This window comes from Notolepis coatsorum, assembly GCF_963971535.1.
Source record: "Notolepis coatsorum genome assembly, chromosome: 10".
NCBI classification, from domain to species: domain Eukaryota; kingdom Metazoa; phylum Chordata; class Actinopteri; order Aulopiformes; family Paralepididae; genus Notolepis; species Notolepis coatsorum.
Genome location: NC_140174.1, coordinates 124,391,968 through 124,416,883, shown reverse-complemented (window position 1 = coordinate 124,416,883; position 24,916 = coordinate 124,391,968). Strand labels below are relative to the sequence as shown.

Genomic DNA, 24,916 nt, shown 5'->3' with positions numbered 1-24,916 from the left:
TAAGCAGGTGTGTGGTCACCTACTCGCCTCCTTCTTCACTTTCACCACAAGGAAGTGCCTTCGGTAGATCCCCACTTGACGAGGTTGTTAGCTGAAGAAAGTTGAGACGTGTTTACATTGTGCTTATTTTTTTCTTCTCATAAATATTCGATAGAAAAATCTAAGTCATAATGTCTACTTCGGAGAGTCGCAGAGCCACTCTCCACCAGCGGTTCTCCATTTCCGCCTCCGTCGTGCGTTCTGGTGCAGGGTTGTTGCCTCTCTCGTGGTTGACAGCCACGCCCGGTAGGCGTTCGATGGGTAGTTTGCCTCTCCAAGGAGCTGGTGCACCGGTGCCGTCGCCTCTGCGATGGCCTGGTCCTGGCTCTGGTTCCTCTGCTTCCGGGGAATCGTCCGCTTTTGAGTGGCCGGTTCCTTTGGTTCCAGAGGATTTGAGACGCAAACTTTTTGCGTCTGCTCGCTCCCGTCGCAAGATGGTGGCTTGCAGACGCGAACGGCCTGGGTTTGGTGAGTTGCTGGAGCCCAGTGAGGATGCGTCGGTCTCTACCTGCCCGATGGAAACAGAGGATTACATGGTAGAGGCGGACGGGTTCTTATTTGAAGGCCCGGTGGAGACATGTATCCCGCCCGTCCAGGTAACACTGGAGGGGGGTGAAATGTCTCCTTGGGGCGCCTTGTTTGAAGATGTCGGGGAGGACCCTCGGACTCGTCGGCAGGATGCCCTACTATCAGCCACATCGGAGTGTGGCTCCTTGACCAGTCGAAGCCTGCTGTATGTGAGGGAGGCGGGCTCGGTGGAGGAAAGTCTGCAGGGGGAACTGCGGGCTTTGTTTCCCGAGCTTATGGCGGTGGCGGCCGTTGCAAACGGCGTGCCGCTGCCGCAGCCACTGCCTGTTCCTGTCCCTGATGATCTAATAGGTCATCTCTGGCAACGTCGCTCGGTGAGAGGGGTGGACGTTGTCTACCCATTTTTCCCCTCAATGGAGGCCTATGTTCGTCGGGGCCAGGTGGTGTCCCACATCATGGGCCTCACCCCCACCTACGTACAAGTTACGCGGGTGGCGGGTTTGGTCGAAGGTATGAGAGAGGGCGTGCCACGGCTTGATAGGCCGATGGCCGCGCTCCTCTGTCCGGAGGTGGTGTGGGAGCCGTTACGCAAGCCGGTTCCTCAAGGGAAATCGGCGAGGCGGTTGGCTTACTGGAGCGACCAGTCATTTATCGCCGGAACACAATCTCTGGCTGGCGCGTCTAACATCGCGCAGCTGGCAAGATTCATGTCCGGGGTATTGATGGGCGGCATGGAGCTGAGTGATGAACAACATGACCAGCTCACCCAGTCGGCAGGAGCTATCCTGCATCTGACGCAGCCGCAGGCCATAGCCGCTGGGAAAGTGCGAGACCTGGCAACTCTAACCCAGCGCCACCTTTGGCTGGAGCAGGCCCGTGTACCGGAGAAGAAGAGGAGTCCTCTTCTGACGGCACCCCTCTCCGATGCTGGACTGTTCGGGAAGGCCCTGCAGTTGATGACCTCGACGTGCAGAGAAATGGAAGAGGAGCGCTCCGTGCTCCAACCTCATTTTCCCCCTCCCGACATCGCCGGTGGAGTCAGACGGCTACCACGTCATCGAGCTTCCTCCGCCGTGGCTGCTGCTGTTACCACCGCCACTGCTGGCCCTTCGAAGAAGGCCAGGAGGAGAGAGGGCGCCGCCGCTGCAGCCGGCCCATCTGCGCCTGGAGGAGACGGTAAGGATCGCCGTGACCAGCCGCCGATTGTCTACCGTCCCTCCGGGGCTTCCCGGGGTGGCAAATCCCGAGCGGCTCGAGGCGGCAGGCGCCGCTAGGCCAGTGACTTTTTTCCCCTGTGGTCCCCTCTGTTTACCCCTCCCCGGGTGTTTTTCTGTGTACAACATAGGATGCCGGTGTAGGATTCACACACACACGCGACTTGGTTTTGTTGTAAACCCTGTTCACAGTTATCTGTGGGTAGCGTGCATTGTATTAGCTTGCGCTATTTCATTAGCATTCTACCAAAGGTATCATATGCTAAAGTTGTTATTGTGTGCAGGGGGAAGGGCTTGTGAGGGGGTACCGAATAAACCCCTCCTTCCCTCTTCTGATTGGTCAGGGGGGTTTACTCATCTCCTGTTAGGCCAGTCGGGGCCAAGCCGTTAGGCGACTTGGCAGGGAGGGGGGGGGGGGGGGGGGGGAAGGGTTGCCCTGACTCTGCTCCTATTAACAGGCGTTGAGGGTGACCTTAATTGTCTTTTCAAGTATAAATAAAGGTTGATGATTAGCAAAAAAGGTTGAAATATAGGCAAGGTAGATTCCTTAGTAGCAGAGTGCATACTAGTAAAAGACTAGTGTTTTCCACCATTGTGGAGCGAGGACAGAGAATAGCTGGCTTCTCTTTGATGATTGATTGATTGATTGATTGATTGATTGATTGATTGATTGATTGAAAGTTTTATTAACAGATTGCAGAATGGGTACAATACAGTACGGCTCAATACACACAATTGTTAAGGGGATGCAGACCAGAGAAAGACCTTTGTCTTGTTTACATCAGGGTCCCCCATTTTCAATTCATCATAACATATATGACATACAGATAGACGGTACTGTTACATCTAGACATTTATGACATACCAGATCTACAAATATACAGTACTGTTTATGACCCTCCCGGAGCTCGGATGAGAATGGGTCTGAGGCGGCCAGGAGACGCAGAGCGGAGCGGTGTCAAGGGTGTGTAGTTAGAGACCATTGACCGGAGGTAGGAGGGAGCCGTTCCCTTCGCTGCACTGTGTGTGCCAGGTCAAGGACCGAAGCAGAGGTTTGGCGAGCGTTGCCACGGTGATACACCGGCAGGTACACCAGTCCTCTCCACTGCTTCACCGTGTTCACCGGCGGGCCAGCTTTCCACCACCACCACCTCCACCATCACTACCACTACTAACACCACCACCACCACCACCACCTCCACCATCACTACCACTACCACCACCACCACCACCACCACCACCGCAAATAACCAGAGGTGGAAGAAGTACACAGTTCCTTCACTCAAGTAAGACATATCCAGATAAATGAGTACTCTGGTCAAAGTAAAAGTCCTCGATTCAAATTCTCCCTAAGTAAAAGTAGAGAAGTATTTGCTATTGAATGTACTTCAGTATCTAAAGTAAAAGTACACATTCAGCATGACGTTTGTGTATTCCATTGACCTCTATAGGTTATGTTAAAGTGGTATGTGGTCCAGTTATGCTGCTCTGATTAAAGGTGATGTTAAAGTGGTATGTGGTCCAGTTATGCTGCTCTGATTAAAGGTGATGTTAAAGTGGTATGTGGTCCAGTTATGCTGCTCTGATTAAAGGTGATGTTAAAGTGGTATGTGGTCCAGTTATGCTGCTCTGATTAAAGGTGATGTTAAAGTGGTATGTGGTCCAGTTATGCTGCTCTGATTAAAGGTGATGTTAAAGTGGTATGTGGTCCAGTTATGCTGCTCTGATTAAAGGTGATGTTAAAGTGGTATGTGGTCCAGTTATGCTGCTCTGATTAAAGGTGATGTTAAAGTGGTATGTGGTCCGGTTATGCTGCTCTGATTAAAGGTTATGTTAAAGTGGTATGTGGTCCAGTTATGCTGCTCTGATTAAAGGTGATGTTAAAGTGGTATGTGGTCCAGTTATGCTGCTCTGATTAAAGGTCATGTTAAAGTGGTATGTGGTCCAGTTATGCTGCTCTGATTAAAGGTTATGTTAAAGTGGTATGTGGTCCAGTTATGCTACTCTGATTAAAGGTTATGTTTTTATTTTTTGATCAAATTTTTCTCCCCATTTTCTATTTTTCTCCCATCCCAATTTCGTATTATCCAATTCTACCCTCCCCTGTCTCGACCGTTGTTAGACCATGCCTCCCACTGGTCGGCTGCAATGTGGACGAAGCCTTGCATCACGTGTCCCCTCCGGTACACGAGGAGGCAGCCGTCGCATCTTTTCACCTGCACAGCGCGATCTCTCAGTGGCGAGGAGTAACGCGTGGGAGGCTCACGCTGCCCCCGATACTTCCTGATTCTGCTGTACAGGCGCACCAACCGACCTGTAGGAGTCACTGTCCACAACGTCCGATCCCCACCCACCGGCTTTCCCACCCCCTAATACTGCCAATTGTATTAGTATGAACGACCAGCCAAGCCGGAAGCAACGCAGAGAGCTGGGCTCGAACCCGCATCTCCTGCGTTAGTGGCGAGCACCTTGCCCACTGCGCCACTTAGCCGCCCTGATTAAAGGTTAGGTTATGTTAAAGTAGTATGTGGTCCAGTTATGCTGCTCTGATTAAAGGCTATGTTAAAGTGGTATGTGGTCCAGTTATGCTGCTCTGATTAAAGGTTATGTTAAAGTGGTATGTGGTCCAGTTATGCTGCTCTGATTAAAGGTTATGTTAAAGTGGTATGTGGTCCAGTTATGCTGCTCTGATTAAAGGTTATGTTAAAGTGGTATGTGGTCCAGTTATGCTGCTCTGATTAAAGGTGATGTTAAAGTGGTATGTGGTCCGGTTATGCTGCTCTGATTAAAGGTCATGTTAAAGTGGTATGTGGTCCAGTTATGCTGCTCTGATTAAAGGTTATGTTAAAGTGGTATGTGGTCCAGTTATGCTGCTCTGATTAAAGGTTATGTTTTTATTTTTTGATCTACTTTTTCTCCCCATTTTCTATTTTTCTCCCATCCCAATTTCGTATTATCCAATTCTACCCTCTCCTGTCTCGAACGTTGTTAGACCATGCCTCCCACTGGTCGGCTGCAATGTGGACGAAGCCTTGCATCACGTGTCCCCTCCGGTACACGAGGAGGCAGCCGTCGCATCTTTTCACCTGTACAGCGCGATCTCTCAGTGGCGAGGAGTAACGCGTGGGAGGCTCACGCTGCTCCCGATACTTCCTGATTCTGCTGTACAGGCGCACCAACCGACCTGTAGGAGTCACTGTCCACAACGTCCGATCCCCACCCACCGGCTTTCCCACCCCCTAATACTGCCAATTGTATTAGTATGAACGACCAGCCAAGCCCAGCGAGCGCCTTGCCCACTGCGCCACTTAGCCGCCCTGATTAAAGGTTATGTTAAAGTGGTATGTGGTCCAGTTATGCTGCTCTGATTAAAGGCTATGTTAAAGTGGTATGTGGTCCAGTTATGCTGCTCTGATTGAAGGTTATGTTAAAGTGGTCTGTGGTCCAGTTATGCTGCTCTGATTAACACATTCCCGGCCATTTCGGATCCAACGGTTGAGGGCCAACAGGTTGTTTTGGCTTTTATTCCATTTTAATAACCTACTCAATGTCACCGAGCCGCACTGCAGATTTACCCTACTCTTGGAATTCGTAAAAGTGCATTACCGGTCAGATCCTCGTAGGGGCGCTGTCTCGATAATGCAGTGTTCCCTGTGGAAGAACGGTGTTTTATTTTTTTGGATCTTGAATGGACTTTCCTGTTAGGCTGAATCTATGCGTGTAGCATGTAGCATGGAATACGTTTTGGGAGCAGTGTGCAGTAAAGGAATATAGCATCAGCCAATGGACATATGGATCTACCAGATGGCGACCGATAACTGGGAAATCCTTTTTGCAGTCCAACCGGCCACAGGTAAGATCTTTTTCACGTAAATGACATGCTGATCAGGCCTTGTTATCATACCCAACCAGGCGATCAGCGAATGTGGCTACTGAGGCTAACGCCGTTATTGGTAATCAATAATCAGAAACTACGTCCCCCGCCCCCCCCCCCCCCTTTCATGCATTCATGGTGGAACATGATATCGATCATATGCATTTAGATTTTTAGCTCTAGCTTCTGTAGGGCCGAAACGCCATTCGATTTAACGTTATTAGCTTAGCAGCCTGTATCTCGTTTTGCAGGAAATATACCAGACCAATCCCATATAACACTTATATTCAAGACGCTATAAAATGGGAACGTATTGATGAAAAAATTATTTCTTTAAGCCATTTTGAAGGGACGGTTTATAGTGTCAATTGACAATGAGAATGGATAGCAATAATATAAAGTATAGATTTAGCTCTACAAACAGCCTCACGCACAATGAAACCGTATTATGATATGCTGGCCTTATAGAGTGGGGCTATATAATACCCGTGGCCGTCAATGTGTTCGGTTATGTTAAAGTGGTATGTGGTCCAGTTATGCTGCTCTGATTACGTCATCTTGAAGTCGACAGGCTTCAAATGTGAAAGTATATAATCTTCATAAATTTTTTATTTTGTATATATTATGTTTTCTATGCTAAATCCTTTTCTTCAAAGTAACTAGTAACCGATGGATTCAGATAAATGTAAGTATAACGTTCCCTAAAATGAAAATACTCACATAAAGTACAAGTAGCTCGAAAATGTACTTAAGTACAGTACTTGAGTAAAAATACTTTCCACCACTGCAAATAGCTTGCGGTAACGCTGGGAGTGCACTGCACATTGAGAAGGAAAAACATGGCCGGCACCTCCCCGACTCTGTGGATCTTTTTTTAGACTGTGATTAGTTCAGAACATTTTGTAACAGGTCTCATTCTCCAACGGACTTACGACAAAAAGGGCTTTCTCTTAGGGCCATTTGAGACCTTTTCGGGCAAGACATGAATATAAACAATATATTATAATATAATATTAATTATATATGTTTTATTGGGACAGTTGGTGAATCCCAAAATTGGCCCGAAAAGGTCTCAAATGGCCCTAAGAGAAAGCCCTTTTTGTCGTAAGTCCTTGGAGAATGAGACCCGTACGTAAACAAGCGTTCCAGAAGCCCGGCACCGAGGTAGCTCTTGGATCTTCTCCCCGTTTCAGTTCAGTGCCTGGTCGTTCCTCGTTTCAGTTCAGTGCCTGGTCGTTCCTCGGGTTAGGGTTAGGGTTAGGGCTAGGGGTGCACCGATATATCGGTCGGGTATCGGTATCGGCCGATAAGTGCCTTGTTGACTGCTATCGGCCTATCGGCCGATAAGCTGAAATGTGCCGATAGCAGTCGCCGATAAATAACCATCAATTTGTGTAGCGTCAAAAGGCAAAAAAAAAAATCACTCGCGACCTACCTGCACAACGCCCGCCGTCCCCCACACACACACACACAAGCTACTGCATCAAAGTTACTACTAGTTATGATTAACAAGGCATTCGTTTTGTGGCATTAACTTATATAGTTAGTGTTACACGGACAATAACATCAGCATATTATTTACCCGAACGTAGCAAGCGTTCATACTAGCTCAGTTCCTTCCATTGCTCACAGAGCCCTGAGTTTTACACATTCTGCAATCTGTTAATAACGTTTTCAATAAGACACATGTATAGAAAGGCTTTGTTTTATTATAGCATGGCAGTAGCCGATAAATATCCATCAATTTGTGTAGCGTCAAGACAAAAAAAAGTTCACTCGCGACCTACCTGCACAACGCCGGCCCACACACACAAGCTACTGCATCAAAGTTACTAGTTATGATTAACAAGGCATTCGTTTTGTGGCATTAACTTATATAGTTAGTGTTACACGGACAATAACATCAGCATATTATTTACCCGAACGTAGCAAGCGTTCATACTAGGGATGCCCCGATCACGTTTTTTGCCACCGATACCGATCACAGATCGTCGTGAGCCATATCGGCCGATACCGATCCGATACCGATCGTTTTTGATTAAAAAGAAATAAAAAATTATTTTATATAAAAAGTTTTTTTTTTTTTTTTTTTTTATAAAATATATATAATATATATATTTTATAAAAAAAAAAAAAAAAACTTTTTATATAAAATAATTTTTTATTTCTTTTTAATCAAAAACGATATTATTATATAATTAGAATTTTTATATATTATTATATAATTAGACTTGTACTTGTATTATCTGCGAGACATCGCCACCACGCAACAAGTCAAAATGCTCGCTATCTGCAAACAGCTCCACTGTCTGTGTGTACTCTAGTAGCCTCCAGCTCCAAAAAGGATTCTCCGGCGTTGCAGCGGGACCCTATTGGTAACGTTATGCTTTGGTCATTTCACATTCAGCAAGCCCTCAGCTCGAATACGCATTCAATCAATGTTATAAGACATTGATATCAGGAGCTATCTGTAGCTACTGCTAGCCGGCTAGATGACGTTAAGACAACTATTTAGTTCAATCGGACATTTCATTTTGAACTGTGAACTAACGTCAGCTAACGCAAGCTAACGCAAGCTAACGCAAGCTAACGGAGATATCAACATGGACTACTAGACTTCCTGGGGCATTTGTTGATATCCGGAGCTATCAGTAGCTAGCCGGCTAAATACCGTTAGACAATGCCTACTAAAAGTGAATAGTTGACTGGGTAATTTTGTTTAAACAGTAACGATAGCTAGGTAGCTAACGTTAGCTCAGGTCGAATGCACTATCTAGACTCAGCAGAGGAGGTCCGCCTCCTCTGTGTTTACAAACTCTACACGGGTACGGGCGGGGCTAGGGAGGAGGAGCAGTTTGCAGGTCCTGTGCGTCTGAGACAAGCGAGTGAGATATCCACTTGATCAGTTTCCGCAATCGGCGAATATGACTAATTATCGGAATTCCCCGATCGCATATTTATACTGATTATCGGCCGATAACGATCGGTGGCCGATCGATCGGGGCATCCCTAGTTCATACTAGCTCAGTTCCTTCCGTTGCTCACAGAGCCCTGAGTTTTACCCATTCTGCAATCTGTTAATAACGTTTTCAATAAGACACATGTATAGAAAGGCTTTGTTTTATTATAACATGGCAGTAGCCGATAAATATCCATCAATTTGTGTAGCGTCAAGACAAAAAAAAGTTCACTCGCGACCTACCTGCACAACGCCGCCCCCGGCCCACACACACACACACAAGCTACTGCATCAAAGTTACTAGTTATGATTAACAAGGCATTCGTTTTGTGGCATTAACATTATATAGTTAGTGTTACACGTTCATAACATCAGCATATTATTTACCCGAACGTAGCAAGCGTTCATACTAGCTCAGTTCCTTCCGTTGCTCACAGAGCCCTGAGTTTTACCCATTCTGCAATCTGTTAATAACGTTTTCAATCAGACACATGTATAGAAAGGCTTTGTTTTATTATAACATTAGTTGCAGTAAAATCATTATGCCTCATTTAAGTCATCCTGCGGAGCTAAAAGCTAAACATCAGCCGCGCCGTGTTCTAGAAATCCTCTCGTCAACTCAAAATCAATGGCGGACGAAAGCCGAAGTAAAAAATGTATACGGCTTGCCGATTGGTGGTAACAGCAGAGGCGGGTGCAAGCGGTGTGTGACGTAATTGGCAGAATCGACTGTCAATCAAAATGTCATTGGTTGAGACAATAGTATCTCGCTGCAGCCCAGCAGGTAGACCATCCTGGGAGAACTAGTATCTAGCTGCAGCCCTGCAGAACGTACTGGGAGAGAGATAGTGCTATTTCTTGATGTTTCCTTTTTTTAAGTAAGTAAAGAGGCCTATGTTCATATCGGTGAGCACAATTTGTAAGACAAATATACAGTAGTTTCAAAAAAAAAAAAAAAAATTACAAAAAAAAAATATTACAAAAAAAATATTATATTTAAAAAAATATTTAAAAAAAATATTTTGCCACAAAAATCGGTATCGGTATCGGTATCGGCCGATTGTGTTAGTTGAACAATCGGTATCGGTGTCAAATTTTCATATCGGTGCATCCCTAGTTAGGGCGCCTGGTTGTTCCTCAGGGAAGCTACTGTGAAGCTACCAATTACTTCACGCTGGAAGGAGTCGAACCTAAGCAACGATATCCTCAGGAGAAATATAGTTTCATTAACTAAGCAACGATATCCTCAGGAGAAATATAGTTTCATTAACTAAGCAACGATATCCTCAGGAGAAAAATAGTTTCATTAACTAAGCAACGATATCCTCAGGAGAAATATAGTTTCATTAACTAAGCAACGATATCCTCAGGAGAAATATAGTTTCATTAACTAAGCAATGATATCCTCAGGAGAAATATAGTTTCATTAACTATGCAACGATATCCTCAGGAGAAATATAGTTTCATTAACTAAGCAACGATATCCTCAGGAGAAATATAGTTTCATTAACTAAGCAACGATATCCTCAGGAGAAATATAGTTTCATTAACTAAGCAACGATATCCTCAAGAGAAATATAGTTTCATTAACTAAGCAACGATATCCTCAGGAGAAATATAGTTTCATTAACTAAGCAACGATATCCTCAGGAGAAATATAGTTTCATTAACTAAAATTACTTTTTAGTTTTTTCAAACTATTGTATCCACATATGCAAAGCAATATAAAATTATTACAAAATATAACAAAAGGAAGTCAGATGACTGCATACTATACTACTCAGTTGAGTTTATTGCCAAAGCTGCCAGTTGGACAAGAGCTAACACTGAATCCTGACTGATAGCTACTTTGTCTAGCTGTGTTAACTTACTGTGAAATATTGTGTTATTTGATTTAATTGGTTTAATTACATGCAGCTGAGCCCGATACCATCTAAGCCGATGCCAATTTGTCATTTTGCTCTCAGTCCGTTCCTGTAACTGTGTTCAAGGCTGAACAGACTCCTCAGCACAGAGCCTTCTGGAAATGATATATATGATTATGGTAAAAGAGAACAGCACTTGATCTTGACATCCCTTAATTACAGCCTGCCAGACTGTTCCACCATGTGATGAAGGCCTTGTGGTTAATTATATCAATATGGATACAGATATATATCTCTTTCAAGTAGCAACCCTTTTTTTTTGTGTGATACTTTTTCATTGTTACAGCACAAATGCGACAGATGTCACGAGTCGGATTCAAACCCAAATGTCTAATCTAAATGTGATTAGATTAGATTCAAATGTATTGTCATTATACAGCATAAGTACAGTACAAGGAAAATACATTTGCCATCCAACCAGAGTGCAAATGTAACAGTAAAGTTAACCCTAAAGTGCAACAGTAATATACAATGTACTAGAGTTGTTCCGATACCGATACCAGTATCGGAAAAGCCGCCGATACTGGCTAAAATGCTGGTATCGGTATCGGCGAGTACCCTCTAATGCTGCGCTCCGATACCATATGACGTAATTTATCAACAACACTGTGGTCTGTTGAGTAAGCATTATAAAACAAACGTGTGCTTAATCGATTAAAGTGTCAATGCCATTTGTCATTTTAACAGCAGATACTTTCTTAAATGTCATCGTCCCGACAGAGCGGTGTTGACGGGGAGCTCATGGGTTCGCTTGGTGGCTGGTGTTATTAGCATTGAACAGCTAACCGAAAGCTAGCTTTAACATTACCTTGGCTAAAGTTGGGGCTATTCATATAATCCAGCAATAATGGCTGCAGACCTGCAAGCAAAGTACAGCAAGTTGGCAAAGGAGTATTCGTTAAATCACAATGTCACCAGTAACGTTACAGTCTTTTCATATACCGGCAGCTCATGCTATGCTAACTTAGCTCACGTTGGCGTCGTCATTGAGACCACCTCGCGTACACAATTAATGACATGTTGCGGACAGCCATATCGGTGACAATGTTTAGCTTTTAGTGCCAAATGATAAGAGTCTGAGGCGGAGTCTCAAAAGAGAATGTTGAATATTTATTGTGCAAAAATCACAACAGATCCGACTGCTACTGAAACGGAGCCTTGTAGACAGACTGAGTAGGGTATATCTGCAGAGCCAGTGGGTAGCGAGTGCAGCAACGTATAATGTCCGTGTGGATCATTAGAGTAGGGTATATCTGCAGTGCTGAAGCCCCATACTCATTGATTAATGATACTAATACAAATCTATACAATCACCTGTTGTTGAATAAATACCATTACTTTCTAGTTATTACTAAAAAACAGTATATATAAAACAGTATTTGTAAAAAAAAAAAAAAAAAAAAATTATATTTATAAAAAATTTATATAATATCGTTTTTTTTTTTTTTTTATGTATGCACTGGTATCGGATAAGTATCGGTATCGGCCGATACCCAAAGCTTAGGTATCGGAATCGGATTGGAAAGGAAAAAATGGTATCGGAACATCTCTACAATGTACAGGTGATTAAACTGGGTATAAAGTATATAAATTAATACACTACTGAGTAATAGTGCTAATCAGATGTATGTACAGAGTTGTAGTATATATTTTTTTCTCATATTTAAAGTTTTTATTTTTCACAAGCAAGACAATACATACCTGACAAGACAAACTAAGACAAAAATAATAATAATAACAAGGGGGTGAGGGGGTATTGCAGAGTGTTACAAAGGTTCAGTACACAAACATATTCAAGATAGTGATCTAATAAACAGAGTTGTAGTATTAATATGTACAGTGCCAGTGATACAGGTATAAAGACACTATGGTAGTAGGTCGTACTGGCCAGCAGCATAACTAGTAAGAGTAGGTAAGGGATATGTACAGATATAGATATAGTAGGGGTTATATGCAGATATGTACAGACAGATGTGGATAGATATATATATATATACTAGGGATGCACCGATATGAAAATTTGCCACCGATACCGATACAGATTGTTCAACTAACACAATCGGCCGATACCGATACCGATACTTGTGGCAATTTCTTTTTTTTAATATATATATATATATATATATTTTTTGTAATTATTATTATTTTTTTATGAAACTACTGTATATTTGTGTTACAAATTGTGCTCACCGATATGAACATAGGCCTCTTTACTTACTTAAAAAAAGGAAACATCAAGAAATAGCACTATCTCTCTCCCAGTATGGTCTGCCGGGCTGCAGCTAGATACTAGTTCTACCAGTATGGTCTACCGGGCTGCAGCTGGATACTATTATCTCAACCAGAGCTCTCAACCAATGAAATTTTGATTGACAGTCGATTCTGCCAATTACGTCACACACCGCTTGGACCCGCCTCTGCTGTTACCACCAATCGGCAAGCGCGTAAAAATTTTTACTTCCGCTTTTGTCCGCCATTGATTTTGACGAGAGGTTTTCTACAACAACAACAACGGCGGCGCGGCCGACGTTTAGCTCCGCAGGATGACTAAATGAGGCATAATGATTTTACTGCAACGAATGTTATAATAAAACAAAGCCTTTCTATACGTTCGGGTAAATAATATGCTGATGTTATTGAACGTGTAACACTAACTATATAACGTTAATGCCACAAAACGAATGCCTTGTTAATCATAAGTAGTAACTTTGATGCAGTAGCTTGTGTGTGTGTGTGTGTGTGTGGGGGACTGGGGACGGCGTTGTGCAGGTCGCGAGTGAACTTTCTTTTGTCTTTTGACGCTACACAAATTGATGGATATTTATCGGCTACTGCCATCGGCACATTCGAGCTTATCGGCCGATAGGCCGATTGCAGTCAACAAGGCACTTATCGGCCGATACCGATACCCGACCGATACATCGGTGCACCCCTAATATATACGGTAAGAATAAATATATATATATATTATATATATACGGTATATACAGCATTATTGTACTTGTGATCATACAGACCTATATGGGTTATATGCAGGTACATAAGTAGGAATATACAGTGGGCAAGGATCAGACTCAACGCCCACGAGAAGTGGCACCAGCGGCAGCGTCGCTGAACCCCCCCATCCCTGGAGCAAGCGTGCATTTATATAGCAGCTTTTATCCAAAGCGCTTTACAATCGTTTGTTCCTCACATTCACCGTCGCCGGAGGCGACCATGCAAGAAGCAAACCTGCTCATCGGCAGCAGTTAGGGGTTAAGTGTCTTGCTCAAGGACACTTCGACATGCTGCCCGGGAGGAGCGGGAATCTAACCGGGAACCATCCGATTACCAGACGACCGCTCTAGCTCCTGAGCCACTGTCGCCCCATGTGTCATATGCAGGTGTATAAGTAGGTATAGAAGGATTATATGCAGATATATTCAGATATAAATGTATTAGGCCTGTCCCCGACTAAGAATTTGTATAGTCGACTTTGATTGGCCGGAATTTGCCGATAGTCGACTGGTAGTCGACTACCCCCCTTTTTTGGGGGGGGATCATTCCATTTGGGCTGTGGGGGGTGCTTAATGTCTGAAGGAGTCGACTGAAGGCTTCTTGTCCTCTGTGAAAGCATGCAATTGGTCCACTGATGGATACATCTTGATATGTCTAGTGTGTGAAATCCTCTTTCTCTGTGCCCGTTTTAGTTAGTACCTCGCTGGCAGGCGTTACAGGTGCATCAGAGCCAGAACAAACAGGCTCAGGGACAGTTTCTTCCCCAGAGCCATCATCACCACCCTGAACTCTAACATGCACTAATAACTCACCTGTCCCCATCCTCCCACACTGTGCAACATCCTGATGTGCAATATCCACAGTGCAATACCCACCCACTACCGTCTGACACTGTGATTGTTATTTGTGTATTGCTATTCTGTATATTGTTGTTATTTTGTATATTGACTGTAACATTGTCTTATTGTATATAGCATTTAATGTTTCTGTATAGTATTTTATGTTTCTTTTTTATTACTTGTGATTTTATTACTGCACCTTACGTTTGAGTCCCAAAATCTCATTGTATGCTAATATAATGACAATAAAGTACAATCTACAATCTAGTATGTGCGCCATTAGCGTTAGCCACGCTTCTAGGCCTATTTGCTTTTGGAAAGAATGATTAAAAAAATTATTATTATTATTATAAAAAATAATAATTCGATTTTTGTTTTCATTCGACTAATTTCTTTATTTCTTTTGTTTTCATTCGACTAAGAGGTTGACTGCGGCTCCTTTTGATCGATTAGTCGACTATTCGACTAATCGAAGTCAGCCCTAAAATGTATATATATACAGTATATACAATGGGAGCGACAGTGGCTCAGGAGGTAGAGCAGTCGTCTGGCAATCCGGAGGTTCCCGGTTCGATTCCCGCTCCTCCCGGGCAGCGTGTCATTGTGTCCTTAAGCAAGATACTTAACCCCTAATTGCCATTTATATACGGTATGTGATATGCACCGTAGCCCGCTGGAGACGTCAGGATGTGAGTGAGAAGGGCTAGCTGGCCCCGCCCGCGTCTTGTCCCGTGTCCCTGGACTTTGACAGATCTATTTACTATCTTCCCCATCGCTGGATCGACCGGCGGCCTGTTAGATTAGGCTAAACCTGGAAAAGGTGGCGTTTTCTCAACAATGTCGACCTTTCCACGTGTATCTGAGCAAATACACTGTGAAAATACACTGTGGAGGAAAATATCATCAAAGTGGTTTCTAGCTGTGTGTGTCACACATACTGACTGTCCTGAGACACAGGAAGAACATACTGACTGTCCTGGGACACAGGAAGAACATACTGACTGTCCTGAGACACAGGAAGAACATACCGACTGTCCTGGGACACAGGAAGAACATACTGACTGAACTGTCCTGGGACACAGGAAGAACATACTGACTGTCCTGGGACACAGGAAGAACATACTGACTAAACTGTCCTGGGGCACAGGAAGAACATACTGACTGTCCTGGGACACAGGAAGAACATACTGACTGAACTGTCCTGGGGCACAGGAAGAACATACTGACTGTCCTGGGGCACAGGAAGAACATACTGACTGTCCTGGGGCACAGGACGAACATACTGACTGTCCTGGGACACAGGAAGAACATACTGACTGTCCTGGGACACAGGAAGAACATACTGACTGAACTGTCCTGGGGCACAGGAAGAACATACTGACTGTCCTGGGGCACAGGAAGAACATACTGACTGTCCTGGGGCACAGGACGAACATATTGACTGTCCTGGGGAACAGGAAGAACATACTGACTGTCCTGGGGCACAGGAAGAACATACTGACTGTCTTGGGGCACAGGAAGAACATACTGACTGTCCTGGGGCACAGGAAGAACATACTGACTGTCCTGAGACACAGGAAGAACATACTGACTGAACTGTCCTGGAGCACAGGAAGAACATACTGACTGAACTGTCCTGGGGCACAGGAAGAAAATACTGACTGAACTGTCCTGGGGCACAAGAAGAACATACTGACTGAACTGTCCTGGGACTAAGGAAGAACATACTGACTGAACTGTCCTGGGGCACAGGAAGAACATACTGACTGAACTGTCCTGGGGCACAGGAAGAACATACTGACTGAACTGTCCTGGGACACAAGAAGAACATACTGACTGAACTGTCCTGGGGCACAGGAAGAACATACTGACTGAACTGTCCTGGAGCACAGGAAGAACATACTGACTGAACTGTCCTGGGGCACAGGAAGAACATACTGACTGAACTGTCCTGGGACACAGGAAGAACATACTGACTGAACTGTCCTGGGGCACAGGAAGAACATACTGACTGAACTGTCCTGGGACACAGGAAGAACATACTGACTGAACTGTCCTGGGACACAGGAAGAACATACTGACTGAACTGTCCTGGCACACAGGAAGAACATACTGACTGAACTGTCCTGGGGCACAGGAAGAACATACTGACTGAACTGTCCTGGGACACAGGAAGAACATACTGACTGAACTGTCCTGGGACACAGGAAGAACATACTGACTGAACTGTCCTGGGGCACAGGAAGAACATACTGACTGAACTGTCCTGGGACACAGGAAGAACATACTGACTAGGGGTGGGAATCACCAGTTTCATCACGATACGATACGATATTGATTATTTGGACAACGATATGATATTTTCCGATATCACAAAGTCTGCCACGATACGATTCGATTCAGGTGCCTGCGATTGATATGAGACGATATTATATGCCCATTTAACACAATCAGTAACATTTAAATCAACAAAAAAAAAGGCAATGGAAATATGACATTTTTATTTTTGATCTCTTCCAGACATTTAAATGAAAAACAATCTATTGTTTTTAATACAAATAGACCTCCTGATCACTGTTTTTGGTTCGTTTTTTTCTTTTCGATATTAATATCCTATCACAGCGCTGTATTTTGGCTGGAAAAGGCATATTGGGAGTCAGAAGGTGCAGTACCGGCCAGATCCTGTTAGTGGGGCTATCTTGAGAATGCAGTAACCCCCCCTCCTTCCCAGTCCCTAGTGGACCTCTGCTGCTCTCTCTATCAGCTTAGCTTAGTTAGCTCACGCTAACGCAACGTTAATTTCGGTATTTAACGCGACATGGGCATAAAGGAATGGCGAGGATGGAAAGCATGTTAGATGCATTTGACCAGGGAGCGAAATTAACTTTTTGACTCACCGGCCAGTGGCGGGTAGATGGGAAGAATCTACCCGCCAAGCATATTTCTTACCTGCCAACTTTTTTTTGATAAAAAAAATATTATTATTATTTTATATAAAATATATTTTTTTAATAAAATATATATATTATATAATCATACTTGTGATTGTGTTATCTGCGAGACATCGCCACCTCGCTGTCTGCAAACAGCTCCACTGTCTGTGTGTATACTCGAGTGGCCTCCAGCTCCAGCAAGGATTCTCCGGCGCTGCAGCTGGACCCTAAACGCTACATTCAGCATGCAAAAGGATTCTCCTGAGCTACAGCTGGACCCTATTCAGCAGCGATGTAAGCCAGGGACTCGAATACGCATGTTGTTGTAGGACATTGATGTCAGGAGCTTTCTGTAGCTACTGCTGGATGGCGTTGGGACAACGCCTCAGTGAACTATTTAGTTTACTGCGACATTTCGTAGTGACTAGTGAGCTACCTAGCCAACGGAGGTATTATGCACTGGACTATTGCTGGAGCATTTGTTGATGTCGGGAGCTATCCGTAGCTAGCCGGCTGGATAACGTTACACAATGCCTCATGTATTAAACTAAGTGAATAGTTGACTGGGTCATTTTCTAACGGTAGCTAACGTTATCGCCACCACGCAACAAGTCAAAATGCTCGCTATCTGCAAACAGCTCCACTGTCTGTGTGTATACTCGAGTAGCCTCCAGCTCCAGCAAGGATTCTCCGGCGCTGCAGCTGGACCCTACTGGAGCTAACGTGTACTAGGTAGCTACCTATCCAACGGAGGTGTTATGCACTACTAGACTTACTGGAGCATTTGTTGATATCGGGAGCTATCAGTAGCTAGCCGGCTAGATAACGGACAATGCCTCAGTATTAAACTAAAAGTGAATAGTTGACTGGGTCATTTTGTAACGGTAGCTAACGTTAGAGCAGTCAGCAGACTGCCCGGCTCGACTCTAGCCTTTCTGTTTACATGGGGTTGGGAGGGGCTGGAGGAGGGAGGAGCAGCGAGTTGCATGTCTGTGTGCTTGAGACAGCGAGTGAGAACTCCGCTAAGAATTGGATCATGTTATTCGATCGGTTTTCACATGACTATTTCGTTGGCCGCCACATGGCGGACAGACCTCTCAGTCCCACCCGCCAAACGTAAAATCTGCCCGCAAATGGCGCTTGGCTGGCTTTCATTTCGCTCCCTGCATTTGACCCCTTGTGGGGGGAAAAAAACAGGCACTTATTTCGGGCAAAATAGGCGGACTCTGAAGCAATGTTGTCTAACGTCTACACGCACTGAGCTGCGCTGAGCTACTGTTGTTGTTGCAGCCAGCCGGGCGGATATGCTCACAAGGGGATTTTCAAAATAAGAGTATCGCAATATGAATCGGTCTTTTTACGTTGCATCGATCCTATTTGATAATTGATAATAGATCGATATATCGATCTGGATCGATGTATTGTCCCACCCCTAATACTGACTGAACTGTCCTGGGAGACGTCAGGATGTGAGTGAGCAGGGCTAGCTGGCCCCGCCCGCGTCTTGTCCCGTGTCCCTGGACTTTGACAGATCTATTTACTATCTTCCCCATCGCTGCATCGACCGGCGGCCTGTTAGATTAGGCTAAACCTGGAAAAGGTGGCGTTTTCTCAACAATGTTGACCTTTCCACGTGTATCTGAGCAAATACACTGTGAAAATACACTGTGGAGGAAAATATCATCAAAGTGGTTTCTAGCTGTGTGTGTCACACATACTGACTGTCCTGAGACACAGGAATAACATACTGACTGTCCTGGGACACAGGAAGAACATACTGATTGTCCTGAGACACAGGAAGAACATACCGACTGTCCTGGGACACAGGAAGAACATACTGACTGTCCTGAGACACAGGAAGAACATACTGACTGAACTGTCCTGGGGCACAGGAAGAACATACTGACTGTCCTGGGACACAGGAAGAACATACTGACTGAACTGTCCTGGGGCACAGGAAGAACATACTGACTGTCCTGGGACACAGGAAGAACATACTGACTGAACTGTCCTGGGGCACAGGAAGAACATACTGACTGTCCTGGGGCACAGGAAGAACATACTGACTGTCCTGGGGCACAGGACGAACATACTGACTGTCCTGGGGCACAGGAAGAACATACTGACTGTCCTGGGGCACAGGAAGAACATACTGACTGTCCTGGGGCACAGGAAGAACATACTGACTGAACTGTCCTGGAGCACAGGAAGAACATACTGACTGAACTGTCCTGGGGCACAGGAAGAACATACTGACTGAACTGTCCTGGAGCACAGGAAGAACATACTGACTGAACTGTCCTGGGACACAGGAAGAACATACTGACTGAACTGTCCTGGGGCACAGGAAGAACATACTGACTGAACTGTCCTGGGGCACAGGAAGAACATACTGACTGAACTGTCCTGGGACACAGGAAGAACATACTGACTGTCCTGAGACACAGGAAGAACATACCGACTGTCCTGGGGCACAGGGAGAACATACTGACTGTCCTGGGACACAGGAAGAACATACTGACTGAACTGTCCTGGGGCACAGGAAGAACATACTGACTGTCCTGGGGCACAGGAAGAACATACTGACTGTCCTGGGGCACAGGAAGAACATACTGACTGTCCTGAGACACAGGAAGAACATACTGACTGAACTGTCGTGGAGCACAGGAAGAACATACTGACTGAACTGTCCTGGGGCACAGGAAGAACATGCTGACTGAACTGTCCTGGGACACAGGAAGAACATACTGACTGCACTGTCCTGGGAGACGTCAGGAATCAGATGTGAGTGAGAAGGGCTAGCTGGCCCCGCCCGCGTCTTGTCCCGTGTCCCTGGACTTTGACAGATCTATTTACTATCTTCCCCATCGCTGGATCGACCGGCGGCCTGTTAGATTAGGCTAAACCTGGAAAAGGTGGCGTTTTCTCAACAATGTCGACCTTTCCACGTGTATCTGAGCAAATACACTGTGAAAATACACTGTGGAGGAAAATATCATCAAAGTGGTTTCTAGCTGTGTGTGTCACACATACTGACTGTCCTGAGACACAGGAAGAACATACTGACTGTCCTGGGACACAGGAAGAACATACTGACTGTCCTGAGACACAGGAAGAACATACCGACTGTCCTGGGGCACAGGGAGAACATACTGACTGTCCTGGGACACAGGAAGAACATACTGACTGAACTGTCCTGGGGCACAGGAAGAACATACTGACTGTCCTGGGGCACAGGAAGAACATACTGACTGTCCTGGGGCACAGGAAGAACATACTGACTGTCCTGAGACACAGGAAGAACATACTGACTGAACTGTCGTGGAGCACAGGAAGAACATGCTGACTGAACTGTCCTGGAGCACAGGAAGAACATGCTGACTGAACTGTCCTGGAGCACAGGAAGAACATGCTGACTGAACTGTCCTGGGGCACAGGAAGAACATACTGACTGAACTGTCCTGGGACACAGGAAGAACATACTGACTGTCCTGAGACACAGGAAGAACATACCGACTGTCCTGGGGCACAGGGAGAACATACTGACTGTCCTGGGACACAGGAAGAACATACTGACTGAACTGTCCTGGGGCACAGGAAGAACATACTGACTGTCCTGGGGCACAGGAAGAACATACTGACTGTCCTGGGGCACAGGAAGAACATACTGACTGTCCTGAGACACAGGAAGAACATACTGACTGAACTGTCGTGGAGCACAGGAAGAACATGCTGACTGAACTGTCCTGGAGCACAGGAAGAACATGCTGACTGAACTGTCCTGGAGCACAGGAAGAACATGCTGACTGAACTGTCCTGGGGCACAGGAAGAACATACTGACTGAACTGTCCTGGGACACAGGAAGAACATACTGACTGAACTGTCCTGGGACACAGGAAGAACATACTGACTGAACTGTCCTGGGGCACAGGAAGAACATACTGACTGAACTGTCCTGGGACACAGGAAGAACATACTGACTGAACTGTCCTGGGACACAGGAAGAACATACTGACTGAACTGTCCTGGAGCACAGGAAGAACATACTGACTGAACTGTCCTGGGGCACAGGAAGAACATACTGACTGAACTGTCCTGGGGCACAGGAAGACCATACTGACTGAACTGTCCTGGGGCACAGGAAGAATATACTGACTGAACTGTCCTGGGGCACAGGAAGAACATACTGACTGAACTGTCCTGGGGCACAGGAAGAACATACTGACTGAACTGTCCTGGGGCACAGGAAGAACATGTGTGGATTCTTAAAATGGGTCACATTCCCCTTTTGAGTCGTCTCAACTTACAATATTTCAAAACAATATTTCAAAACAATCTTTTTTTAAGTAGCAATGGCTTTTTTAGTTGAATTAACTATGGTAGAGCTGGTCGTCTGGTAATCAGAAGGTTCCCGGTGCGAGTCCTGCTCCTCCCTACAGCGTGTCAAAGTGTCCTTGAGCAAGACACTTAACCCCCTAACTGCTCCCGATGAGCAGGTCGGCACCTTGCATGGTCGCCTCCGCCGTCGGTGTGAGAATGTGTGAGTGAATGAGTGAATGTAAATTGTAAAGCACTTTGGATAAAAGCGCTATATAAATTCAGTCCATTTAATAGTTAAATAATAATAATCAAGTAATATGCTAACTAACTAGGATTAGGATTATTATGATAAATAACTAGGATTAGGATTATTATGATAACTAACTAGGATTAAACTCATTATGATAAATAACTAGGATTAGGATGATTATACTAACTAACTAGGATTAAGATTATTATGATAACTAACAAGGATTAGGATTATTATGATAACTAACAGGGGTAAACTTCAGATTCACACTCCTGTTTAGTTCAACTAAAAAAAGAATGGCTCAAGATTATTTGAAAAGAGAGACGTTGAGGCAATTGTTTACAGTGTCTCCCTTCTCATTTTGCAACTGATGACATAACGTTCAGTCAACAAGATTTTGCATCCAATACTGCGGCGTGTTCATGTTTCACTGATAAAAGGCAGACGAGGTGCGCGTGATGTTTGATGATTCTCAAATCATATCGAGACGTACAAACAACACATAATCAAACAAATAAACAAACAATCGTGCACATGACCACACACCCACACCCACACCCACACACACCCACACCCACACGCACACGGAGACCTACCTGTTGATGTATCCGGGCTTCGATCCCTAAGCAACACGGCTCCCGAAGCGCAGTGCCAGCGCAGGGAGAGGAAGAGGAGGAGGAGGAGGGGGACCGAGGGGGAGGAAGAGGGAGCCATGACACTGGAGGAAGAGGAGAGAAGAAGATTATCATCAGCTTACATTCCATGATGACACTGAGCAACATCTCCACCTGACCCACCGCGCCTTCCCCCATCTCTCTCTCTCTCTCTCTCTCTCTCTCTCTCTCACTTCTCTACACCCCCCCGCCCCCTTGCTCTCTGCCCTGCCAGCATAAACTGTAGCCATAATTTATTTCCAGCTGGCCTATGTGAAACGCAACACGGGACGTAATTAATGACCTTACTACCGGGCTGGGGGTTCCGCGCCTCGAACGCAGGAGACATGAGAGCGAGGGAGTATCCGTCCAGCTCTGTATTCCTTGTATGTGTTTGTGTATGTCGCCTATGCTGCCATGGGAAGTATCAAGCTTTTTGAATGTTGTAGGGCCGTTCAGGGCTTTCCCAGAGGTGGAGGCTGAGGTTCAACTAGGGCAGGGGTAGGCAACCCTAGGCACGCGTGCCTGCATAGGCACGCAGGGGCATTTTCATATGCACAGGGGGCAGCATTAAAAAAAAATATATATATTATACGTTCTTTTTTTATATATATTATAGTGAAATATTTTGCACTGTTGTCGCATTTATCTTGTTGAAATCCTCCCACAGGTTCTTTTTACTACCACATATTTAATTGAGACCCTTTATTTGTTTATTATTTCAATTTAGCTGGAAATACATTGCTACATCATTCAGTAACATTTGCAGAGCCTTATAACAAAAACATTATTACGGTCACTGTAACTGAGGGGTACAATTCCCTGACTGTATTAATAAGTATGGTATCATTAAACCACTACTGTCTTATGTACATTACTACTGGCCATACAGTACACAGGTATATGATATGAACACCTCCACAATGACACGGTTCCACACAAATCTTGGTTAGAATAATATTTATTAGCAGCAATAATAGTAAATTACATTACTTTACTTAGAGTCGCGCTTGTAAGGCGAAGAATGTGCGTGAGTAAGTCAAGAGCGTAAGTCCATTAGAATAGTACGCAGGAGATAATAAATACCACCTGTATCAATAGGAATTATATCTATGGTACACTAGTAGGGCAGCGGGAGATACTAGTAGGGTCCCTCCGGTTGTAGGCCAGCAGGGGGAGGAAATGTTTGAATGCAAACTCTGGATCAACGGGGAATCAATAAGCTCCAGCTACGGGAGACGGTACATTACTCCCTTGATCGGCAGACAAAAGCAGCAGCTGTAATCCAAGTATGCGTGCAGCATAGGTGAAAGCCGGCCAGCCTCTCCCAGAGACGGGCTCGAGTGATGTTCCTCACGGGTAAATCCCACACAGTAGTGGGTGTAGACGATTCTCCTCCGCTCCAACAGCCACAGGACCAAAGCAATATAATAATAATCCAGCCGGAAAAGGGCTCTGCATTCACCGGGGTAGATTCTCCGGTGCGCGGTACTTCACATTAACTAGGTCGAACTTGACGTTATTCTACTAAGCTCTGACACCTTTACTGTCCTATTCGCACGCGGTTATAAGTGCTCTATTTAGACGCACTGTTGCTCACTTCACTTGGTCGTTGACTCGTGATGAAGGCTTTAACGTTTTTGGGTAACACGTTTCTAGGTTAACTTGACTTAAGGCTAAGTGCTGCTGTATCCACCTGCGACGTATTTATACGTACGGTGAATAATCTAGTACCAGCCTTATTCCTGTCTCGTATTCTTGCGCAGAACCGGGCATGTCCAGGCAAGCCTTGGCGGTGACTTTGAACTAGACCTTGGGGCAGGGTTAGAAATTAACATTTTTTTTCAAGGGCTTTTTTTGCCCCCCTTAATTGCTTTTCGGGGGCGTTTTATTTTATTTCGGGGGCACAACATTTTTATAATGAAAATTAACATAAAGATTATAAAACATTCTTGACACTTTTTTTTACAGTCTTCGTCCCTATGTTTGATAACGTAATGTTAATGTCTCCATATATAGGGCTCTACGCTAACCTTTTTCCCAAGGAGCACATGTGTAGAGCCATATGAAATCCGTTTTATTATTTTCCAAATTCCATTTTATTTTTTCCCAAATTCCATTTTTTCCGTTTTAATATTTCTGAATTCTGTATTTTGCCTTTTATGCTCATTTTACCATCAGAAATAGTGTCTAATAAGTGGGAATGAATAAATGTCCACAATTGAATAAGATATAACAGTCCATTTAATGTTTTTAAGTGCTGCAACTCAGAAATACAGTTCAATTTTACACAATATTTTTCAATTAATATTGTGACAATAAAAATACATATTTCAAGTGTAAACAATAGATACAGCTAGCTACTACTGACATTATCACAATGA

The 24,916-nt window shown here is 44.7% G+C and overlaps 1 protein-coding gene across 1 annotated transcript in view; it reads right to left on the bottom strand.

Moving 5' to 3' along the window:
• ghra (growth hormone receptor a) overlaps positions 1-24,916 on the bottom strand; it is a 284,488-nt gene that overhangs the window by 143,575 nt on the left and 115,997 nt on the right. Inside the window, exon 2 of the mRNA XM_084323533.1 lies at positions 22,476-22,597. Within this exon, the coding sequence (XP_084179659.1) occupies positions 22,476-22,593 (118 nt within the window). The 5' untranslated portion in view covers positions 22,594-22,597. The remainder of the gene's footprint in view (positions 1-22,475; positions 22,598-24,916) is intronic.